The sequence below is a fragment of the Rhea pennata genome, chromosome 1, assembly GCF_028389875.1.
Source record: "Rhea pennata isolate bPtePen1 chromosome 1, bPtePen1.pri, whole genome shotgun sequence".
Classification (NCBI taxonomy): domain Eukaryota; kingdom Metazoa; phylum Chordata; class Aves; order Rheiformes; family Rheidae; genus Rhea; species Rhea pennata.
In genome coordinates, this window is record NC_084663.1 from 24,840,335 (window position 1) to 24,859,028 (window position 18,694).

The 18,694-nt window shown below is 36.1% G+C and overlaps 1 protein-coding gene across 1 annotated transcript in view; it reads right to left on the reverse strand.

Annotated features, from left to right (window-relative positions):
- The window catches only part of PTPRZ1 (protein tyrosine phosphatase receptor type Z1), a 102,726-nt gene that overhangs the window by 34,415 nt on the left and 49,617 nt on the right, over nt 1–18,694 (reverse strand). Inside the window, exons 9-12 of the mRNA XM_062592002.1 lie at nt 13,279–13,463; nt 12,392–12,518; nt 5,266–5,309; nt 168–3,732 (exon numbers count right to left, since the gene is read on the reverse strand). Of these exons, the coding sequence (XP_062447986.1) occupies nt 168–3,732; nt 5,266–5,309; nt 12,392–12,518; nt 13,279–13,463 (3,921 nt within the window). The remainder of the gene's footprint in view (nt 1–167; nt 3,733–5,265; nt 5,310–12,391; nt 12,519–13,278; nt 13,464–18,694) is intronic.

Consider the following 18,694-nt stretch of genomic DNA (forward strand, 5'->3'; position numbering starts at 1 on the left):
TCAACATGCATCCCCAGTTCCCCAGTGTTTCCCCTTAATCACACCCACTGGCCCTATTATGTTCTCTTTGCATCACAATATATGCAAAAAAGCTTTTCATTCGCTATGATACAAAAATATCCCCTCAGAGCTTTCCATGCTACACGTTAGACTTATCCATAACTAACCTGCCTCAGAGATGTTGAATACTGATGAGTGATTGCTAGTTACAGATGAGACTGATGACTGTGATGATCCAGGAGTTAATTCTGAGTTACCTGCTTCAACTGCCCCTTCAGAGTCTCTCTCATTAAGGTCAGGAAAACTGAAATCTGTTGAAGTCTCATTATCATTAAGGCTATCTGAGGTACCTTGGCCAGAACCACTTTCTTCATCACTTGTAAAAACAGCCCAAGACTTAGACTCTGATGTGTTTTGCAACGGGACACTAAGAGTTTGAATGTGGTTCTCCAAAACTGCTGTGTTGTTGCTCTTCTTAGGTATCACACTTGCTGTCAAAGTTGGTTCTGATGTATAATTATGTCTGTCCATGCCACGGTTAATCTGACTGTCTGATGCAGCAGCTGAAATGTTCTCTTCTTCTTCAGGTTTCTCAGAATGAGAACTTATAATTAGGTTACTCTGATCCTTGTTATTGTTTACCTTTGTGTTTTGTTCCTCTACTACCATGTCCTGAGTTTCTCTATGGGAAGTGCATGTAATACAATTACTTACAGGGAAGCCATCATCATACTCATCGTAGTCATCCTCAACTACAACAGGCCATAAATCAGTACTGGACATGATACTGGGAGACAACCCAGAGGATTCTCTGGAAGGAACCAGCAACCTACTCAGAGATATAGGGATCTCATTTTTGGGAGAAACAGCCATAACAGAAACACGTACATTTGGTAAAGGAAGTGTGTGATGAATGGACACATCAGAATCAGAAACAATTGTAGGCATGTGAACAGGATCAACATCAACTGCAGAACTTGAAGAGAAACTGGTAGCCCCACTTCTTTCAAAAATGCTTGAGGAGATATGGCTGTTTGGAGGAGCAGCTACATTATCAGCTGTTAGGAAAGGAGTTGTTACAGTACTTGCTGCCTGGGGGGAAAAGGCATTTGTATTTTCTAAATTGGTCAGCTGGAATGAAACATCACTACCATAAAACGAAGGCATAACCTGCTGAACATCTTCACTGTTAAACAAATTGGATGAAACATATTCCTCACTTGCATAAGACACAAATAAACTTTGAAGTGATGCTGTGGGCTTACTAAAAGTGTTTGACAAGTCAGCAACAGTAGGTGCAGATGTAGAATGCAGCATTGTTTCATTTGCAGCTGAACTTGGTGCCATTTGATGCAATATTTGGTCAAATGTAGAACTATCTTTATAAACCCTGGGGCTTTCAGCCAATATTGGATAACTAGGCACAACTGCAACTGTGTTAAGTAGAGTGTCATCGCCAGAAGACTGAAAGGAGGATTGAAGTAATGCTTCATTACTTAATGTAGCTGAGGTCTCATAAAGGTACGTCTGAGTTGAGGGTAACATTTCACTATAAGCAGGGGCAGAGAGAGCTTGATCTGAGATTGCACTAAGCATAGGTTTAAGCAAAGTATCATCAAAGGCTGGAGATGTAACATGCAAAGGCTGAACGGAAAGCTGATTTTCTGTAAGTTTGCTAACATCAGGATCAAATAGCTTAGTGGTGGGGAAAGCAAGAGAGACTGGGAGGATTCCCTTTGTGCTAGAAACAGGAAGTGGGCTTTCTTGCAGAGACATATTCTGCTTAATTATATCATGATTAGAAACATACGTAGAAAGTTCAAGTGTCACTTTACTTTCTGCACTGGAAGCCATTCCACTTAAAGAGGAGGAAATCTGCAGTTCTCTTTCATCTCCATATATAACATCACTTTTATGAAGCATCTTATTAACATCACTAAACCCAGATGATTCATACGTGATTTCATCTACAAAATCAGATGATGAAACATTAAATATGTTGAAAGTATCTGTATCAGGCAAAAGGGACTCACTACCAGAGTATGCTTCAGACCAATCCGTATCACTAGACAGAGAGCGCGTAGGCTGCAGCAAAGTATCAGCTTGTGATATTACAGAAGAAGGTTTATGCACCAGTACATTGTTATAGCTGCTAAATAAAGGATCTTGACGAAATACGTCAATAGAATCACGCACAAATTCTGCAGAGTCATAAGAAACAGTAAAGCTTTGGAGGGATCCCACATTACTAGACAAATCATAAGGAAGTTCAGACATTGTAGACAGTGCATGCATATTTAAATCACTGCTGGATGGTTCAACTTGAGAAAATATGTGAGTTCTATTATGACCAAATATCAATGTCTCTGAAGCAGCATGAGTAGTCTGATGTGACACCACATCAGCATATTGAGCAAGGCTTGGCTGTATTAATGTATCACCCTCTGCCAATGTCAAAGAAGCATGCAGGGACACCTTATCACTTGTAACAGCTGGAGTAGCACTTTGAGGAAACATTTGAGAAATTGTGTACAGACGGTGAAACATTCTACTACTGGAGGAAGCAGAGGAAAATGTAAGCAAAGGTACATCATCATAGGAGGACAGGGTGGGTTCAAATGACACATCAACACTGGGAAATACAGGTGTAGCATGCAAGGTCACATCACTACCTGATGTAGCAGGGGTAGTGTCGAGCATCTGAGAGTCAAACAATAAAGGGGTGACTAGAGGAAACACTTCACTACTGGAGGAAGGTTGAAGAGGTATCTCACCATTATAGACTGGTTGAGTTGTCTGAGAGAGTACCTCACTGGCAGCAGAAGCAGAATCATATTCTCCAGAGCTTGAAGACAGAGAATGAGGTGATAACTCAGCAGAGGAGAAAGCAAAGGTAGAGTAATGTGGCAATTCTAAATCCGCATCTGAAGTGTCCTCTGAAACCACTGGGCCGCTGGAATAGGGTACTGTAGCTGGCTTTAATCCCTCAACATAAGCATCAGTATAACTGATCTGAGACAATTGCCTACTATCCGCTGTATCAGTAGATTGAGCTATCAGATCTGTAGCATTATGCAACCATAAATTTCTATCAGTGGAATATGTATGCTTTGGAGGCTTATCAGAGCTTGAGGATGTCACATCTTCTGAAATATATTTAATAGATCCTTGGGAAAGAACATCATGCATGCTTATATCTGGGCTTCCTGAAGGCAGAATGTCTTCTTGGGAGGTCTCCTCTGTAACCAACTGTGCTGAAGAGGTGGTAAGAAAGGAACTCCAAAAGTTGTCCGATTCTTCATCAGGTTTAAAAGTAGACAATAAGAAATCTTCCTCACTATGGCCAGTGGTGGTTATTATTGTTGGCTCAGTGCCTGAGGAAAGGTATATGTATTCTTCTTCAATACCTTTGGTTGAGTTAGTAAGTTGAGGAGGGGTTCCAGTAACTGTCTGGGATTCCAGAAAAGGATCTTCTTCAGAAATTTCACTAACAGGTGGAGAAGTTTGATAATAAACTGCTTTGAAAACATCATCCTTACCATGCAATTCTTCTTCTTTTGTTAAGTATTTATTTGTTTTAGCTTCATTATATTTTGCCCCTATTTGCTCTTTACTGTAGCTGGATGTAGTCATCAGAAAATCTTTCTTCCTTATTTGGTTTATTGCACTATCAGTGCTAGGAATCACTGCAGTTTCTTCATCCACCTCTGTTTCTTTTTCATCAACTTCATCCTTTGAAAAAATATCATAGCCAAAGAAAGTTGAAAATGTTTATAGACAATATACACAAATCAAAGCCAAACACTGCAATAATACATTTTCCTGGCTTCAAAGAAACAGAAAACATGGGAGACAAAATTAGAGAAAACCTTGGAAAAGATTGTTGCTCTTAAAGCAAAGTGTTTAGCTGAAAGAGTATTTATCCTATATGTATGTTTCTTTCTTGAAAACACTATTGAATTGCAATACCATCAAAAAAAAATCCTATCAGTAACTTCTAAAACGTTGTGTTACTCTTACTCTGTAATAATTTCACAAGTGTTGTAAACAATATTACCTAGTCCCTGTTATGACCCTTTGTTTGCTGAACATGATTAATAATACCTTGTGAAAAGTGTATGTTAGGATTTTGACTTCTGAAACCAGATCCAAAAAGAACTTATACGTCTAAATACACTCAGGATTTAGGTGGTCTTTCAAGACTTAAGTTGAAACACAGCTCCTCCTTCCCCCCACCCCAAATCCAAAAATGTAATCTGGAAGCATCTAAATTGTTCAGTGGTCACTTTCTTTTTGACCTAGACACAGTGGTGTCTGCAGGTCTACGCAGTGCAGTCATCCAGAGCTGACATTCAGCTACAGTCTTGTCAGAGGCAATATAATAATCTAGATATGTAGCTTACATAAATATGGAGAAATAGACAGATTATTGGCTAGACATCTTCCACAAATAGAAAAAGGGGTAAACAGAATAAGTACAGACTATCTTTAACCAAGAAGGACTTGTTATCCATGAGAATATTGTGGATACAGTTTGAATGTATAAAATAAAAGTTCTGAGTGATCACGTGATATAAATGCAGTTACCTGAAGTAACTGGCCAGGCTATAAAATCAGTATTAGAGACTGTCAGAAAATTATTGTGATATTATTATCTCTCTCTTTGTATGGATGCCAGAAAGCTTGTCACCGAATGTATCTATGAGGCCTGCAGAAGAAACAAAAAGTCCAATATGGTGTGGAATAGAGATATGGTGTAATAAACTTTAAAGTCTAACTTGGGTTCAAGAAGTAAGGGTGATTGACCCTCCAAGAATTTTGGAATTTTCTGGTTTGAAATGACTGCTCTTAAAGTCAATCAATAGCAGTCTGAAAGGCACACACAAATCTCACTCTATCTCATCAAAAATGCCTTTCTCCCTTACATTAGCTTACCTTACATTAGGTTACTGATTTCACTCAGAGTTAAGACTTTATCCAGTATCCTCATGTTCCACTTTTTTTAAAAAAAAATAGGTATATCCTGTGATTTCCTTGACTTCTGCATGTATCTCCAGCTCTAAAGAACTATCTAGATGGTCTAGAGTTATCTAGGCAGATATACCTGAAAGAGCAGGCTGCATATGCATATATAGAAATTCAAATAATATGTTCTGTTGGTAACATAGTTTGGTAAATTTTTACACAATCAGAGCTCCATTTAGTTTAAATAGGTGTATTGCTTTGAAATACTCTTTAAAAAAAAAAAAAAAAAAAACGCTATACCTCATATTCTTCAGTTTCATTCAGTTCAGGAATGAGGCCAGCCTCTATAAAACAAAAAATATATATGATATCACCCAACATTTAAAATTCACAGAATTATTAATTCTGAAAAGATTCATTTGATTAGTTAATTCATTTATTGAAGCTCAGACTAAGATGCTTTAGAGGATTCTGTTTGAAGAAGTGGCCAGCCACCTGCACTGAGGACTAGCTGTGAGGGTAGCCGTGTTTGTCCAGGCACTGTATGTTTAGCCACAATGTTTCTGACTGGCCTCATCTTGATACTGCAACTCATGCTGAATTTGCACTGAGGAACCACATCCTGGACAAAAGAACTAAGTTTATGAGAAAGTTTTCTACAAGCAAGTGGCACTTAACACAGAAGTGACAGAAGAGAGAGAAAAGGTAAATCTGGGAATCAACTATTTCTCTACATTTAATCTGAAAGTTTTAAAATATTCTCCTAAAATGATCTATTTTATAATTTTCATTTTGACACCCATGCTTAGAGGCTGGTTCTAGTGCAACAGTCATCATATTCAGCCTAAAGATAGTCATCCCATCAGATTCATCTGATCTATTGCAGGGCAGATCAAAGAGATCTACCCTTGTTATACCCAAGAGTTCAGTGCTTAAGGCACTGAAGTTCTTTTCAAACTCTCACTCTATGTAATACAAGTACCTGAACCCAGTTGTATCACATCCCACAAAAGGCCCCTAACAAATAGGTACCGGACACTTTGTGAAGAGGCTTCATCACTAGGCTTTAAGGATTCATCACTTTTTATAAATAAATAATAATTGAAGTAGAATGAAGAAAAGCTTCTACAACCCTAATGAAAATGCTTATCCAATTTAGAGGCAGTCTCTCACCTTCTTCCTCACTGTATTTTTGGCTAGATCCAGTATTCTGCTTCTGATGGTGCTCAGCAACAGAGGCTTCAAAGCAGGTTGCAAGAAACTTTCAAATTTTTGGTAGCAACTGGCATGGGTCTCAGGTGGTGAAATCTAATAACCCTTCCACAGCACTAACTCATTTTACTGCTCCTTTATCCACAGAAACATCCATTCTACATTTGAATCTTTCTGTTCTACTTCAGTGTTTACACATCAATACTAGTATATATTCCAAATACTGCATTAAAAGAAAATGTGAATCTTTTAATCTGAGAAGTCATTGTAAAAACAGCACCACAGAATTCAATGTTCGCTTTTTCTTCATGATTCCCAAATGAAGTTTTCTCAAAATATTAGTATAAAGATGCCATCTTTATACTTTTCATCTCTGCAGAGTCAGATGCGCATCTATGACTTAATTTATGTTCTCTTTGTACTATCCATGTCTGTGTTTCAAAACAGAGACATGTATTATATGCATCATACAATTAGATAAAATGTATCTCACTAACAAGCTCAGATAGTTTTATCTGTAGATTCTGGGATGTAAAAAAATTATTGACTGAACAATCATACATAAAACTTTTATATTCTTTTATAACAAACTTTTATACATTATGAAATATTGAATTAACCACTTCAGATATTTCATGAACAATATAGAGAAAAATTATCTTACCTTTGTTCCTTGGAAGCCTAGGAGGCTCCAGAGGTAGGGGGGGTGAGGAAGGGGAGGAGGAGATAATGATATTCCCTGGCTTCTCAATGATATACACCAAACATTGAAGACATTAGTTTGAAAAGTCTTACTACAGTAGACTCGTAGTGTGTATTAGGCATTCATCAGATTTCTCAGCATAGTATTTTTAATAAAGAATAGTGCTAACTATTCATTTTGTGGTCATTATTCTTGAGCAGAGCTTTAATCAAACAATAAGAAAAAATAAAATGCAGTTACTCTATTATAATATACAATATAATGTAGGTCTTCCGATTCCACAAGCAGGAAACTACAGCTCCTCCTGCTGTTTCCACGGAGAGGCATTAAAATACATGCATACAAACATGTATATGTGCATATATACACATATATATGTGTGTGTTTGTGTATATATTTTTATATATAAATAAAACATACATATTAACACTAAATTTCCAGTCATTCTACAAAGCCTTTTAATTTTTAGTTGGTCACAGAAGAAAAGTATTTGTCAGAAGCATGAGACACACACTCAGAGAAGTTCTATTAATCCTGTTGCTGAGTTTTTGATTTAATAGCATATTAGCAATGTGGTAACATTCCCCAGCCTAGGAGAAAGAAACTCCCTCCTCCCCCCCAAAAACCACCCATTGATGTAGGTCAATAAGCAGGCTCTGTTTATTTTTTTCTGGAACCACACATTGATTATTCTATAGCTTACATTTTTAAATAAAATAATTAAATGATTAGTTAGAAAGTTTTAAAGAAGTGTTTTCATATAATACTGCATTTTAACGATAGATGAAGAAATGATAGAACACAGATCAAAAAAGTAACTATTCTCTACATTTAAGCTCAGTACAAATCTTGAAATAAAAACTTAAAATAATCTAATTTGTAATTGTATAATAATTTTCATATCGCAAACTGTTTTCATTTCTGTACTGTCTTACGTAATAAATGACACTGCAAGAACAAAAGTAAAGCCTCTTTTCTCTATTTAAATTAAATTTCAGATATCTACATTCATCAGTACAAAATTACAAAAAGCATCCCCTACATGAAACGTTTAAGATATCTTTAGTGTTTTTTTAGGACAAAAACCACTCCCAAAGACAAGTTACAACAAAATTGCATAGTTAGATCCTCATAAAGCATTGCTGACAGCACGAGCTCCCATGTAGGAGACAGCATTAGAAAGCCATATCCCAGCATGATTTTTTGATAAACTCCAACCAAGGTCTCCATACAGGATGAGAGGAGAGATATTTATTTATTTTCATTTCCAGTGTCAGTAGAAGCATGAAGTACCACTAGCATTAACTACACCACAAACTGCTGCAGATAATTCCAGCATTATACAAACTTTATCTGAAGAGTCAAAAGCATGCATTTAGATAATTATTCAAAATCTGATGCTAATAGCGAAGGACAAGTTGGTGAATAATGGCTGGACTTTTCTCAAAGTTGACTAAGACATTATGCAGACAATTCCTTTCAATTCCCGTAGAAGCTGGGTAGCTAAGCCATGCTGGGCAGCTGATCACTGTCACTGCTGGGAAACCAGTACAATACCCGTGCACAGGCATACCTAATGCTACCACTCTGAAAAGCTGAGAAAGAAAAATAAAACAAAACAAAGAGCAAAAGGCTCAAGCATGATCATTTTTACACTGTCACATCAGAGCTCTTCATGGCTCCACAGATTAAACTGATTTTAGAAATCAGCAGTGCAGACAGAAGTTTGCAGAGGGCATGGCCCAAAACAGGTCCTTCTGCTTATGAAGCATTCCCGAGAACAAGAAGGTTTAAATCTGGTCTATGGATCACCTGGAGCCTGCAGAGCCCTCACTAACCCTTCACAGAATGACAGATAGGGTGGGGAGAAGGCATTAGAAATGCTTTCTCTTGAACATTTTTCAAAAGGAAAGGCTGAACCAATGGCAGAGGTTAGTTTTCTGAAAATCAAATTTGTGTTGCATAGCATACATAAACTTCCCTCATGTTAAAAGTAGCCACTCCAGGGGTAGAATCCTTCCCAGAAAAGGGCCTTTCTATTGCTTCTGCATGATTTATGCCCCATTTAAGCTCTTAATAAGTAGATTAATTGATCTGGAGGTGACTGCAGTGAATTTCATCTTAATTAAACTGTTTTACTCAGAGTAATTCTTGATTATGAACATTTATTTTATGCTTTATATGAGTCAATTTTATTTCATGTCTTCACGGTGAAGATAACTTTTCTTTCATAAATTCACAAGCAGGAGTTCCAAGAAATCCCCTTTTGCCTCAAGATCTATAAAGCAGATCACAAAACCAATTTGATGTTACTGTTGTAAGCAGCAAGTTGCTCTGAACAAATCTTTCTCATTAGATATCTACATTCTCATATCTCTGTTGTTTAATATTTGCAATACAATTAATTCAGGTGTAAATAATTAGTAAAAGTAATTAATATTAGAAATGAACATTAATTAATATTAGAAATGAATGGAAGTTTATTTCTTATTTTAAAATTATATCAAAGGGCAAGACATAATTTTTAAAACTTATTTATAAAGCAATGTACATTCATAGTCATCATATTAATTACAAGAGAGGGGTTTTTCCCTGACCTTTCCTTATTCATCGCTTTCAGATATACCACTGAGGAAGAGTCAAATTAAAACAACACAAAGTACATTTAATAACCTTGTGTCAGCTTCAAAAACAAAGCATAGCAAAGAAATAGATTTTCTGGGACACTCAAAACTGAGGCACTCATTTTGCTCTTTCACTTTTAGTTATAAATGTTTTCCTCTTTATTTCTTTTATTTTCTTTTTTCAATATTAAAATATCCCTGAAACCAAACTTGCAGTTTTCATTTGGGGCCAAACAAAACTCTTAATTTAACCTGAAATAATTCTCCTCAATTTTGCAGCTCTTGACAAATTAAAGGAAATGATTACAAAATTTCAGAATTGGCTCAAAACTGAAAAGAGAGATGTGTATACAGTTTTAATATACAGATTATTTAACTCTTCTCCTTATAATTATTTAAAAAGAAGAAAACTTTGGATAATATTCTTAATTTGCTTTAATTTGCTTTAATGTAACATTAAGGAGACACTCAAATGCTCAAATGAAAGAAATGAAAAAAATATCATTTTCATAATTATGCTACCTTGTTTATATTGCACATAAATACATATTTACATTATTATGTCTCTTAGGCTGTATTTTCTCTTTTCTCTTTCAAATAAAATTGGTGATATGCTTGTGCAAAAAGGCAGGAGAATATAAGACCTTTTCTCAAAACTGCTACATAAGACATCTATTGCACCAAAACTTCTCTTATTGCATTTGTGTACAAGCTCAGAACAATTTCTACAGACATGCTGGAAGGCAAAATGAGTTTGGGAGTATACATTCCAAGGAAAGGCACTCACTCATCCTTCTATCAAAATTAATGTAAAACTATTGCTGACTTCAGCAGAAGTGCAACAGGGACGTAGCTGTCAGTGGCTGTGACTACCCTGCTGGATGCTTGGGGGCTGCCGACTGCCCCCCCGTAAGCCTCTTCCCAGGTTTGAGCCCCAGCAGCAGGTCAATGGGTGGCACTGTGCTCCCCGCAGTCCTGCCTTGGTAGCCACGCCACCCAGGAGCTCCAGGAGGAGCTTCTGGGGACAAACTCTTTTCAGTTGTCCCGTGTGACAGGACAAGAGGCAATGGGCAGAAACTGAAGCACAGGAAGTTCTGCCTGACTGTGAGGGGGAATTTCTTCCCTGTGAGAGTGACGGAGCCCTGGCACAGGTTGCCCAGAGAGGTTGTGGAGTCTCCTTCTCAGGAGATCTTCAAGGCCTGCCTGGATGCAACCCTGTCTGACATGCTCTAGGTGACCCTGCTGAGCGGGGAGGTTGGACTAGATGATCTCCAGAGGTTCCTTCCAACCTTACTGATTCTACGATTCTATGATTCCATCCAGGTCTCGCTCATCCCTGCTGGAGGGCTACAACTGTGGCAGGAAGGCGGGGTGTCCTACAGATACTACACATTTTACAATGCCTGTCTTCTGAGTTTTGGAGCACTGCGCTAACTTTGACTATTGAATCAATTATTGTTTAATAATGAAAACGCTAAGCTGTTTATTTGTGACCCAGTGTAGAAACAGATATAGGGGTACCTAGATGGAACTGCTTCTCAAACAATTTTTAAAAACACAAAATGAACAAATTCTGGTAAGGAACCGGAGGAATACAATATCAAAGAGGCGGGTAAAGGATAAGCAGAAAAGTGAAACATGCAGAATGACAGGACCTTGTCACAGACTTGCTACAAAAATGAAGAAAAATATGAAAATTCTGGTAGATATTAGCACAACAATACTCCAAAATACCCTCGTAACATGTTGTGTTTGAAAGACAAGTTAAATGTTTCTTGAAAGTTTGTATGTGCCATACCCTGAATCTTCCTCCCACTCTGCTTTCAGCCAGACTGTCATGCTATTTTAAGCCCATTACCATCACTAGCTCTCAATTCATGTGGTAGAGATTGTCATATTATATGAATATTATAAGAATCATATTATTTCTCACTGTGAAAAAATGTGGTTCCCTTGAAATGAAAAACTAACCTGTTTTCCCAAGTACATCACAATATCACTAAGGACTTTGCCATATCTACACAGACTTAACTAAATGTAAAATTAAATTTATACAACCCACAGCTGAACAACAGAAATCCAGGTTCTTAAATAAAAAAGTGATTTGTTGCATGATCAAAAGGATTTTGATTTGTTCCTGTAATTAATTACAGAATACTTAATTCAGAAGACAGTTCACACTAACTTTGATAGGAACCGTGTCTAATGCTAAAACTTTCACAGATTTTAAGGAATTACTACAGACAAGATCAAGCTTCATGTTATGGCTTTGAATTATTTCATATTTACTAGCAGGCTGAAGAGGTAAATCTGATTTGAAATCAGTAAGATTTGATTGTTAGGTCTTTTGATTTTTTGCAAGGCAACATTAAGAAGCAAGGGAATTCCATCACCACAAGTGCTTTGACATCAAACTCCAAGTAATCATAAGTAATCAAATTTCAAAATCAATTGATACAGATTTGTTACTTATATATTTGGTTTATATTACTTGTTTCCTTAACACTTTAGCTATGTGGACTCATTTTGAGCAGCAGAAGGATGCTTTAATTATAGAGAAATAATACCAAACATGGCTTTATTTCCCTATATTATATTACTAAAAGATTTACTTGTGAGATTTGAAATCAGGTGGGTGTTTTTCAGAATATTCTTAGAGTTAAAAAATTAACATGCAGTCTCACAGGTAATATTTTCAAGGAATGGAAAATTACATCATGATAAAATATCAGTAGCAAAGAACAAGCTGAAGGTTAACTGCAATGATTTTGAAATTTCATTTATCACATTTTGATAGTCGCATGTTTTAACTGATTTGCAAACAAAATACTTCCCTGAATACAGATTTTCAGCTAAAAATGAGCACTGAGCTCAAAACAACACTTACCTGGGTCTTCTAAAGGCATATCAACAATGACCTGGTCACTGTATTTTCCATATAGACCATTAGAACAAACAGCAACTATTTGAAGAACGTAACTCGTATTGGGCAGCAGATTATTTAGAATAGCCCCCTAAAAGAAAAACATTGCATTTACTTGTGAATGTTCATCAAATTTTTGGAAGTTATTTTTTTCATAACACATTTTTCACACAAACCATAAAACCCCTTCTACTAGTACTACAAAACACGCTTTTTATATTTTATTGTCAGAGATATTAAAAAAAAAATCTTGTGATTTTTTAAAATGGAAGATACCAAACAACTGCATAATTATTTAATGCTGAATACTAGTCTAAGTAAATTATCTCCAAAAAGCTTATGCCTCTTTAAAGAGGATAAAGGGAATTATCATATAGGTGAAATATCATGAAACTATATTCAGAAACTTAATATTTATATCAGTACTGTGCAGATAATGATTCTTTCCTCAGTTGCTTGTTTAGATTATTCTTTACACATCAGTGAACACTTAAGATCTGTAGATCACTATCAAGTTACTAAGGGTTTTATGGCTAAGGAACTCTTGAGTTTGACATGTTCATGAAGTTTTTTGGGGGACACTACAGGCAAGTAAGAACAGCAATTTAAGAAAGCTTTCTCTCTCATCTGGACAAGCGGAGGCTTTTCTTCATTTGTTTTTTTTTTTTTTTTTTCTAAGTTGTCTCTGTGGCTGCACAGCCAAGGAATGAAGTATAGCTTCTGTGGGTTGCAGCCAAAGCAATAAATTTCCATCGAATCAGCTCCTAGCTATTGTTTAATCCTTTAAAATAATTAACAATGAGTGCTTTACCATCCCTACTTTATATGAAACACGAAGAGTTTACAGTTACCAAGTCCTGATACCCATCTGTCAGAAACTCATGCTTGGACTGGTCTTCTCCATCCAATTGTTGATAAAAGACAGCAAATCTCTCAATCATGGTATCATATACAACCCGAGGTCTTTCCCATGTAACAAGAAGACTAGTATAATTCTTTGGATCAGATTGGACATTTTCAGGTTCTGAGCTGCAAACTGAAAGAAAAAAAAAAGACTATGATACTCATTAAATGACTCTACTGAAACCCTGATCCACCTCTTGTCAAAGATAGTGCAGGTCTTTCATGTGCCTAATTTTTGCCTTTCTCTAAAATATCTGAGATGCTGGTTTCACTGACTATTAGAGCAACAGAGTAGGATTTTAGAATTCAAACTCAGAACATACAGAATGTACATGCAGGCACGTGGGTAATTTAAAAAACAAGTGGCAGAATCTTGGTAAATTTATAGCATACTGCACGGGGCTTAAAGACAATATACCGGTCAAAGGCAGGTAAGGTTGTATGAATATACTGCATTAGCAGAAGATGCAAATCATTCAGGCAAAGATCACTGAAAAATGACTGATATGTTGTGATACAGTGGACTATACTACAGTTCTGAAAGGAAAGGGAAAAAATGCCTTCAGTTAACTTTGCAATTTCCCGCTCGAACACGGGGGGGCACTCAGAACTAAATATTTTGCAAGATCACACTTCTGTAGTTCTGTGCGCCGGTGGGAAGTTCTGTGATGCTCTAGTCTAATCCAGTCAACGACAGATAAGCAGTGATAATTTTGTGTGTGTGTGTATGTGCGTTCTATAGCTGTGCCAGGTTGTATACTTTGAATCTATAGTGCTATGCATCTGATATGTTATTATATTAAATTATTTTAATAGACATATAAAGAAAGCATAAATTAAAAAGAATAATCTCTCGAGTCCATGTACATGCCATTAATTTACTAAACCTTGTTATCCCACCTCATTTCCACCAGATGGCACAATGAAATCATCAGCTCAGCAAAGATGATTCCCTTCTCACCCTTGAGCCATATCAGAAAAGACCTAAGCTCTTTTTTTTTTTTTTTTTTTTTTTTTTTAACAAATTGGAACACTCTTTTCCGATATTTATTTTGGAAAGTGTTCAAGTGTTCTTAAAACTCCTTTTCACAATGAATGTCTAAAGCTTCTCCCTGTTCCAAACTTGCATTCCAAACTCTTCCCTGCTGTCCTTTTTCCTCTCCCTCTTTTTTGTGTATGAGTGAATTTGTTTCTAAAATCTCTGACTATGCTCAGGCTGGTTTGTCCAATGTAATGTCTTTCTCTTTCACTCTGTCTTTTTTCCATGGTGATTCTTCCAACTATTTCTACCCGAGTAAAAAAGAAATGTTATCTTCCCTTTTATTCTTTTCCTTTCGAGGATCCTCTCATTCTTTGTGGTCATCCCAACAAGGAGCAACAATATTCCTGCATGACATTACTCTGCATATTATGTCACCCTGATTCCCTCCCAAGCTGTTGTCCTCTTCCTTCCGTTCAATCCTCATCATCACTCATTTTGCCTGTGCTGCTCCTTCCCTCTTTGGTCAGTCTTACACAGACACTTGCCAGAGCTACTTTACTCTTGCATTCTCCCATTTTCTCTGGTCTGTCTGAAGACTGGAGAAAGCCAGGAGATCACTTATCAACTTACCTAATTAGCGACTTCTGGTCTGACACTGGCTTTTTCGAATATTTGGGCAAAGAGACTGCAAAAAAGGAACCTGTTGCTTAGTCTGAAGTCACAGATATTCAACTGTATTTTCTTAGGTTTTTTTTAAGGGGCAAGCAGCAAAAAAAAAAAAAAAAAAAAAAAAAAAAAAAAAAAAAAAACAGTTTCAGAGTAAGAACGAATCATCTCTGAATAAATGCATAATCTTTGCTTTGAAAGTAAGCACTGTACTAGATCAGTTCTCCCCACTCAAAACTCCCTGTGAGCAGAGGGAACTAAAGGTAAGGAAAATTGTGCAGCGGGTAGGAAGGAACAGAGTATCTTCTGAGCTTACTGTATGAAACGGAGCCTTTTCCTCTTCCCATGGGAATGCAGACCCTGTTCACAGTGGACACAAAAGCCTGCACTTGTGTCTAGCATGTGTTGCCTATATATTAAATAGGTAGCAACTCTATCAAATGAATGCAAGAGAACAAGATCTTTGAAAGAGCTAATGATGAAGAAACTTTGGTAAACTGAAATACGACAGAAATGTAGGGGAGCTTTTACCTTTAGCCTAGATGTTTGCTTCTCTTAAATAGATAACTTCTGACGTGTTAATTGAAGACTGGGAAGGATTTAAGCTAAATACTAAAATTCTCTGAATACCTGACAACTGTTACAATGGTAACTTCATAAGGTTGAGATGTTCTAACTTTAAATGTTTGCTGTATATTTGTAAGGTTAAGTAAAGCTCATCTTATGGCAAGAATGATATTGTAACATAAATGTAAAGAAAGTAATACTAAACCACCAGAATAAGGATATAGTTCCAGAAACCCTTTCCGAGTTGAGCAAGACCAGCTAAAACCACTCACAGGGCTATGTGGTGACCTGGTGTACCGAATCTGTACTAAAAGTGATTTTGGAAATTAAGGTGCAAATGGTCATTATTGTTTGGAAAAGAGGCATAGATTCCTTTCCCAACACACCCTGAGCTTAATGTGAGGTCACATATGCTATAAATCATTTGATAATGAATATACAAATTAGATGCTTAGGAGATAAAGGGGATGAGAACAGATAGTTTTTTTGGAGTTATTTCTCCAAGAAGACATTTCAGTGCCTTTTATTTGTTTTGTTCCTGTCAAACCAACATTAGAAGAGAAATTACTAGAGGTTTTGCTGCTAGAAAACTGACTTTAATTTTAGAAAACTATTTTGTAACTCCCAGGCCAGTTAGCTCAGTTGATTAGAGTATGGTGCTAATAACAGCAAGGTCATGGGTTCAATCCCTGTATAGGCCACTTGTTTGTAGGTTGGACTAGATGATCTCCAGAGGTGCCTTCCAACCTTAACAGTTTTATGATTCTAAAATAAATAATGAATTACATGTGGATTTAAGTGTTTTCTGAGCTCAACACACAGTATGAATAAATATGGGTATAGTTTAGAGGGAACATTGGATAACTCAGGATTTTTTTCATATTTGTTGCTTTCTTTTACTAATTAAAAGTAAAATTTAATTTTCAATTAAATTCAGTTCACAAATAACATACTTGGACCCAAAGGAATGTAACCCTATAACCATAGAAATTTTGAGATTTTGCTTGCTTTGAATGAAAAGTGAATCTCTACAGTTCTAGTTCAATATGAGTTTGAGTTTTTTTCTCTAAAATCTGAATTTTCAATTGTGGAAGCTGTGAAATCACTGCATACAAATTAAGTCATCACTGATTTTATAGATCCTATGTTACAGAGTGTGGCATAGAGTAGATATTTTATATTCCCAGGTTATTCTACTTCTTTATGGAAGTAGAGAGGCAAGGCAGATATGTCAGGAGAAAGTAGCCTAAACCAGAGGAAATGTCTTGAGTTCTTGAGTGTTACCCCTGTTCCTGCATGAGAATCTACTGAAAATAACTGCTGAGTTTTACAAGGTTCTATTTTGCAGGCCAAAATAAGAGGACATGTTGACAAATATTTTTTATCAATATGTATTGTCTGTCTTCATCCTGAAGAACTCATTTTTTTATATATCTTTACTAAATCCAGTAATATGAATAAGAATGCTATTTCTACACTTACCAATAGGACATTATTGTACAGCGGGTGAAAAGTTATGTAATGAACCCAGTATCTATCAATATAGTTCTCAGATTGATAGGAATGAATGATGATTTCTAGCTATAAATGGATATTCATGCAAGCTGAGGCTGGTAGAAATAAAGGGCTAAAATTTCAAGAAGTTTTTTGAATTGAATCATCAAGGATCCTTTTTCAGGATCAGCTATTTTAATCTAGTTCTTACATACGTATGTGCATATATACATATCACACAGGAAAATTACATGTATCACTACGCAGGCCTGAAGAATGAAATATCTTCCATATCCTCAGTAAAGCAGTTCTTACACAGCAAAAATGTTGAGTTTGTCCCAGTGTGAAAATTTTGTATAGTATATTGCTGAAACTTGTTTAATTCAGAGATTATTTTAGCCTTTCTAAGAAAGCTTTGTTCTGTTTAAAAAATAGTATGTATTAACAACAGTAATAAGTCAAGCACTTAATCTACTGCTTAATAGGAATCTGCATTGAATATTATACACGAGAAAACTGGGATCCCAAGTTTCACAATACTGAATTCATTTTTCAGTTAGGTACTTGAATAAGTCCCACTCTTGCCATTTCTCCTGTGTTGTCTAAAAGAATTTCAATTTTTTTTCTTTTGACTACAAGAACTTAGTTATATCAAATAAGAAATATGTAAGCCTATTCACTCTTAAAGATTTATTCATGTTACACTTTTTATATCTCAGCATTTAAGTTTAATGATGCCTAGGACTTTTCATTTATCTTCCATTAAAATGCAAATATAAAATGCAAATGTAAATGCTCTTCTAATGCTGTACATTAAAAAAATCCAGTAACTGCATTTTGCGTCTATACATGCATGTGGCATTTTGTGTCTATATATGCTTGTCTGTGTATATTTGCATATTTGTATATGTATGCCTATATGCTGTTGCATATACATAGTGCATATAAATATTAACATATATGTGAAACAGATATTAATAGATAGATTTGAAATTTTAGAGGCCTCCTCCTGTTCCCCTTTGCCTATGGCCAAAACAGAATTTTTAATCAACAATTAGTTACTTTAAATATCTAGTTCGGAATGAATGCTACATGTGTTTGTTGCCAGGGTGATGCGAGTGCAGAGTACTTTTTCTTAAACTCAGTAGATTGAAATCCCTTTGTTTTGTGTTACACAAGTCTATCAGTCAACTGTGAAAAAGCTTATTGTCTACCTTGAAACTGGAAAGTATAGTAAAAGAAAAATTCTGTGCTCTTGATCTGCTAGGTATGAAATTTTAATTACACACACAGAAGAATTTGGTATGCTCTGTACAACATGTTTAATCATTACATGAAGCTGAAAGTGCTACCAATTTTAAACAGTAAAACTGAATGCAAAAAGGGATCCTAACATCTTTAGGCTGACATTTCTTCCTTATTGGTGTGGATATTGAACTCACAGAAAAGATACCAGATTGACAGAATCTCTCTGTGACAGTGCAGAAACTGGCGTGGTCGGAAGCAACCTCCTACACAGCTTTAACTCCCACTCTGCTGTGGGACAGCACATGAGAAGCTCCTTCAGGTGGTAGCACATGGAATGATAGGAAGGGAGCAAGGGCCCTTTGTACACAGTATTTTTCAGCTTTTATCCTGGTCAGCCTCCATATAAA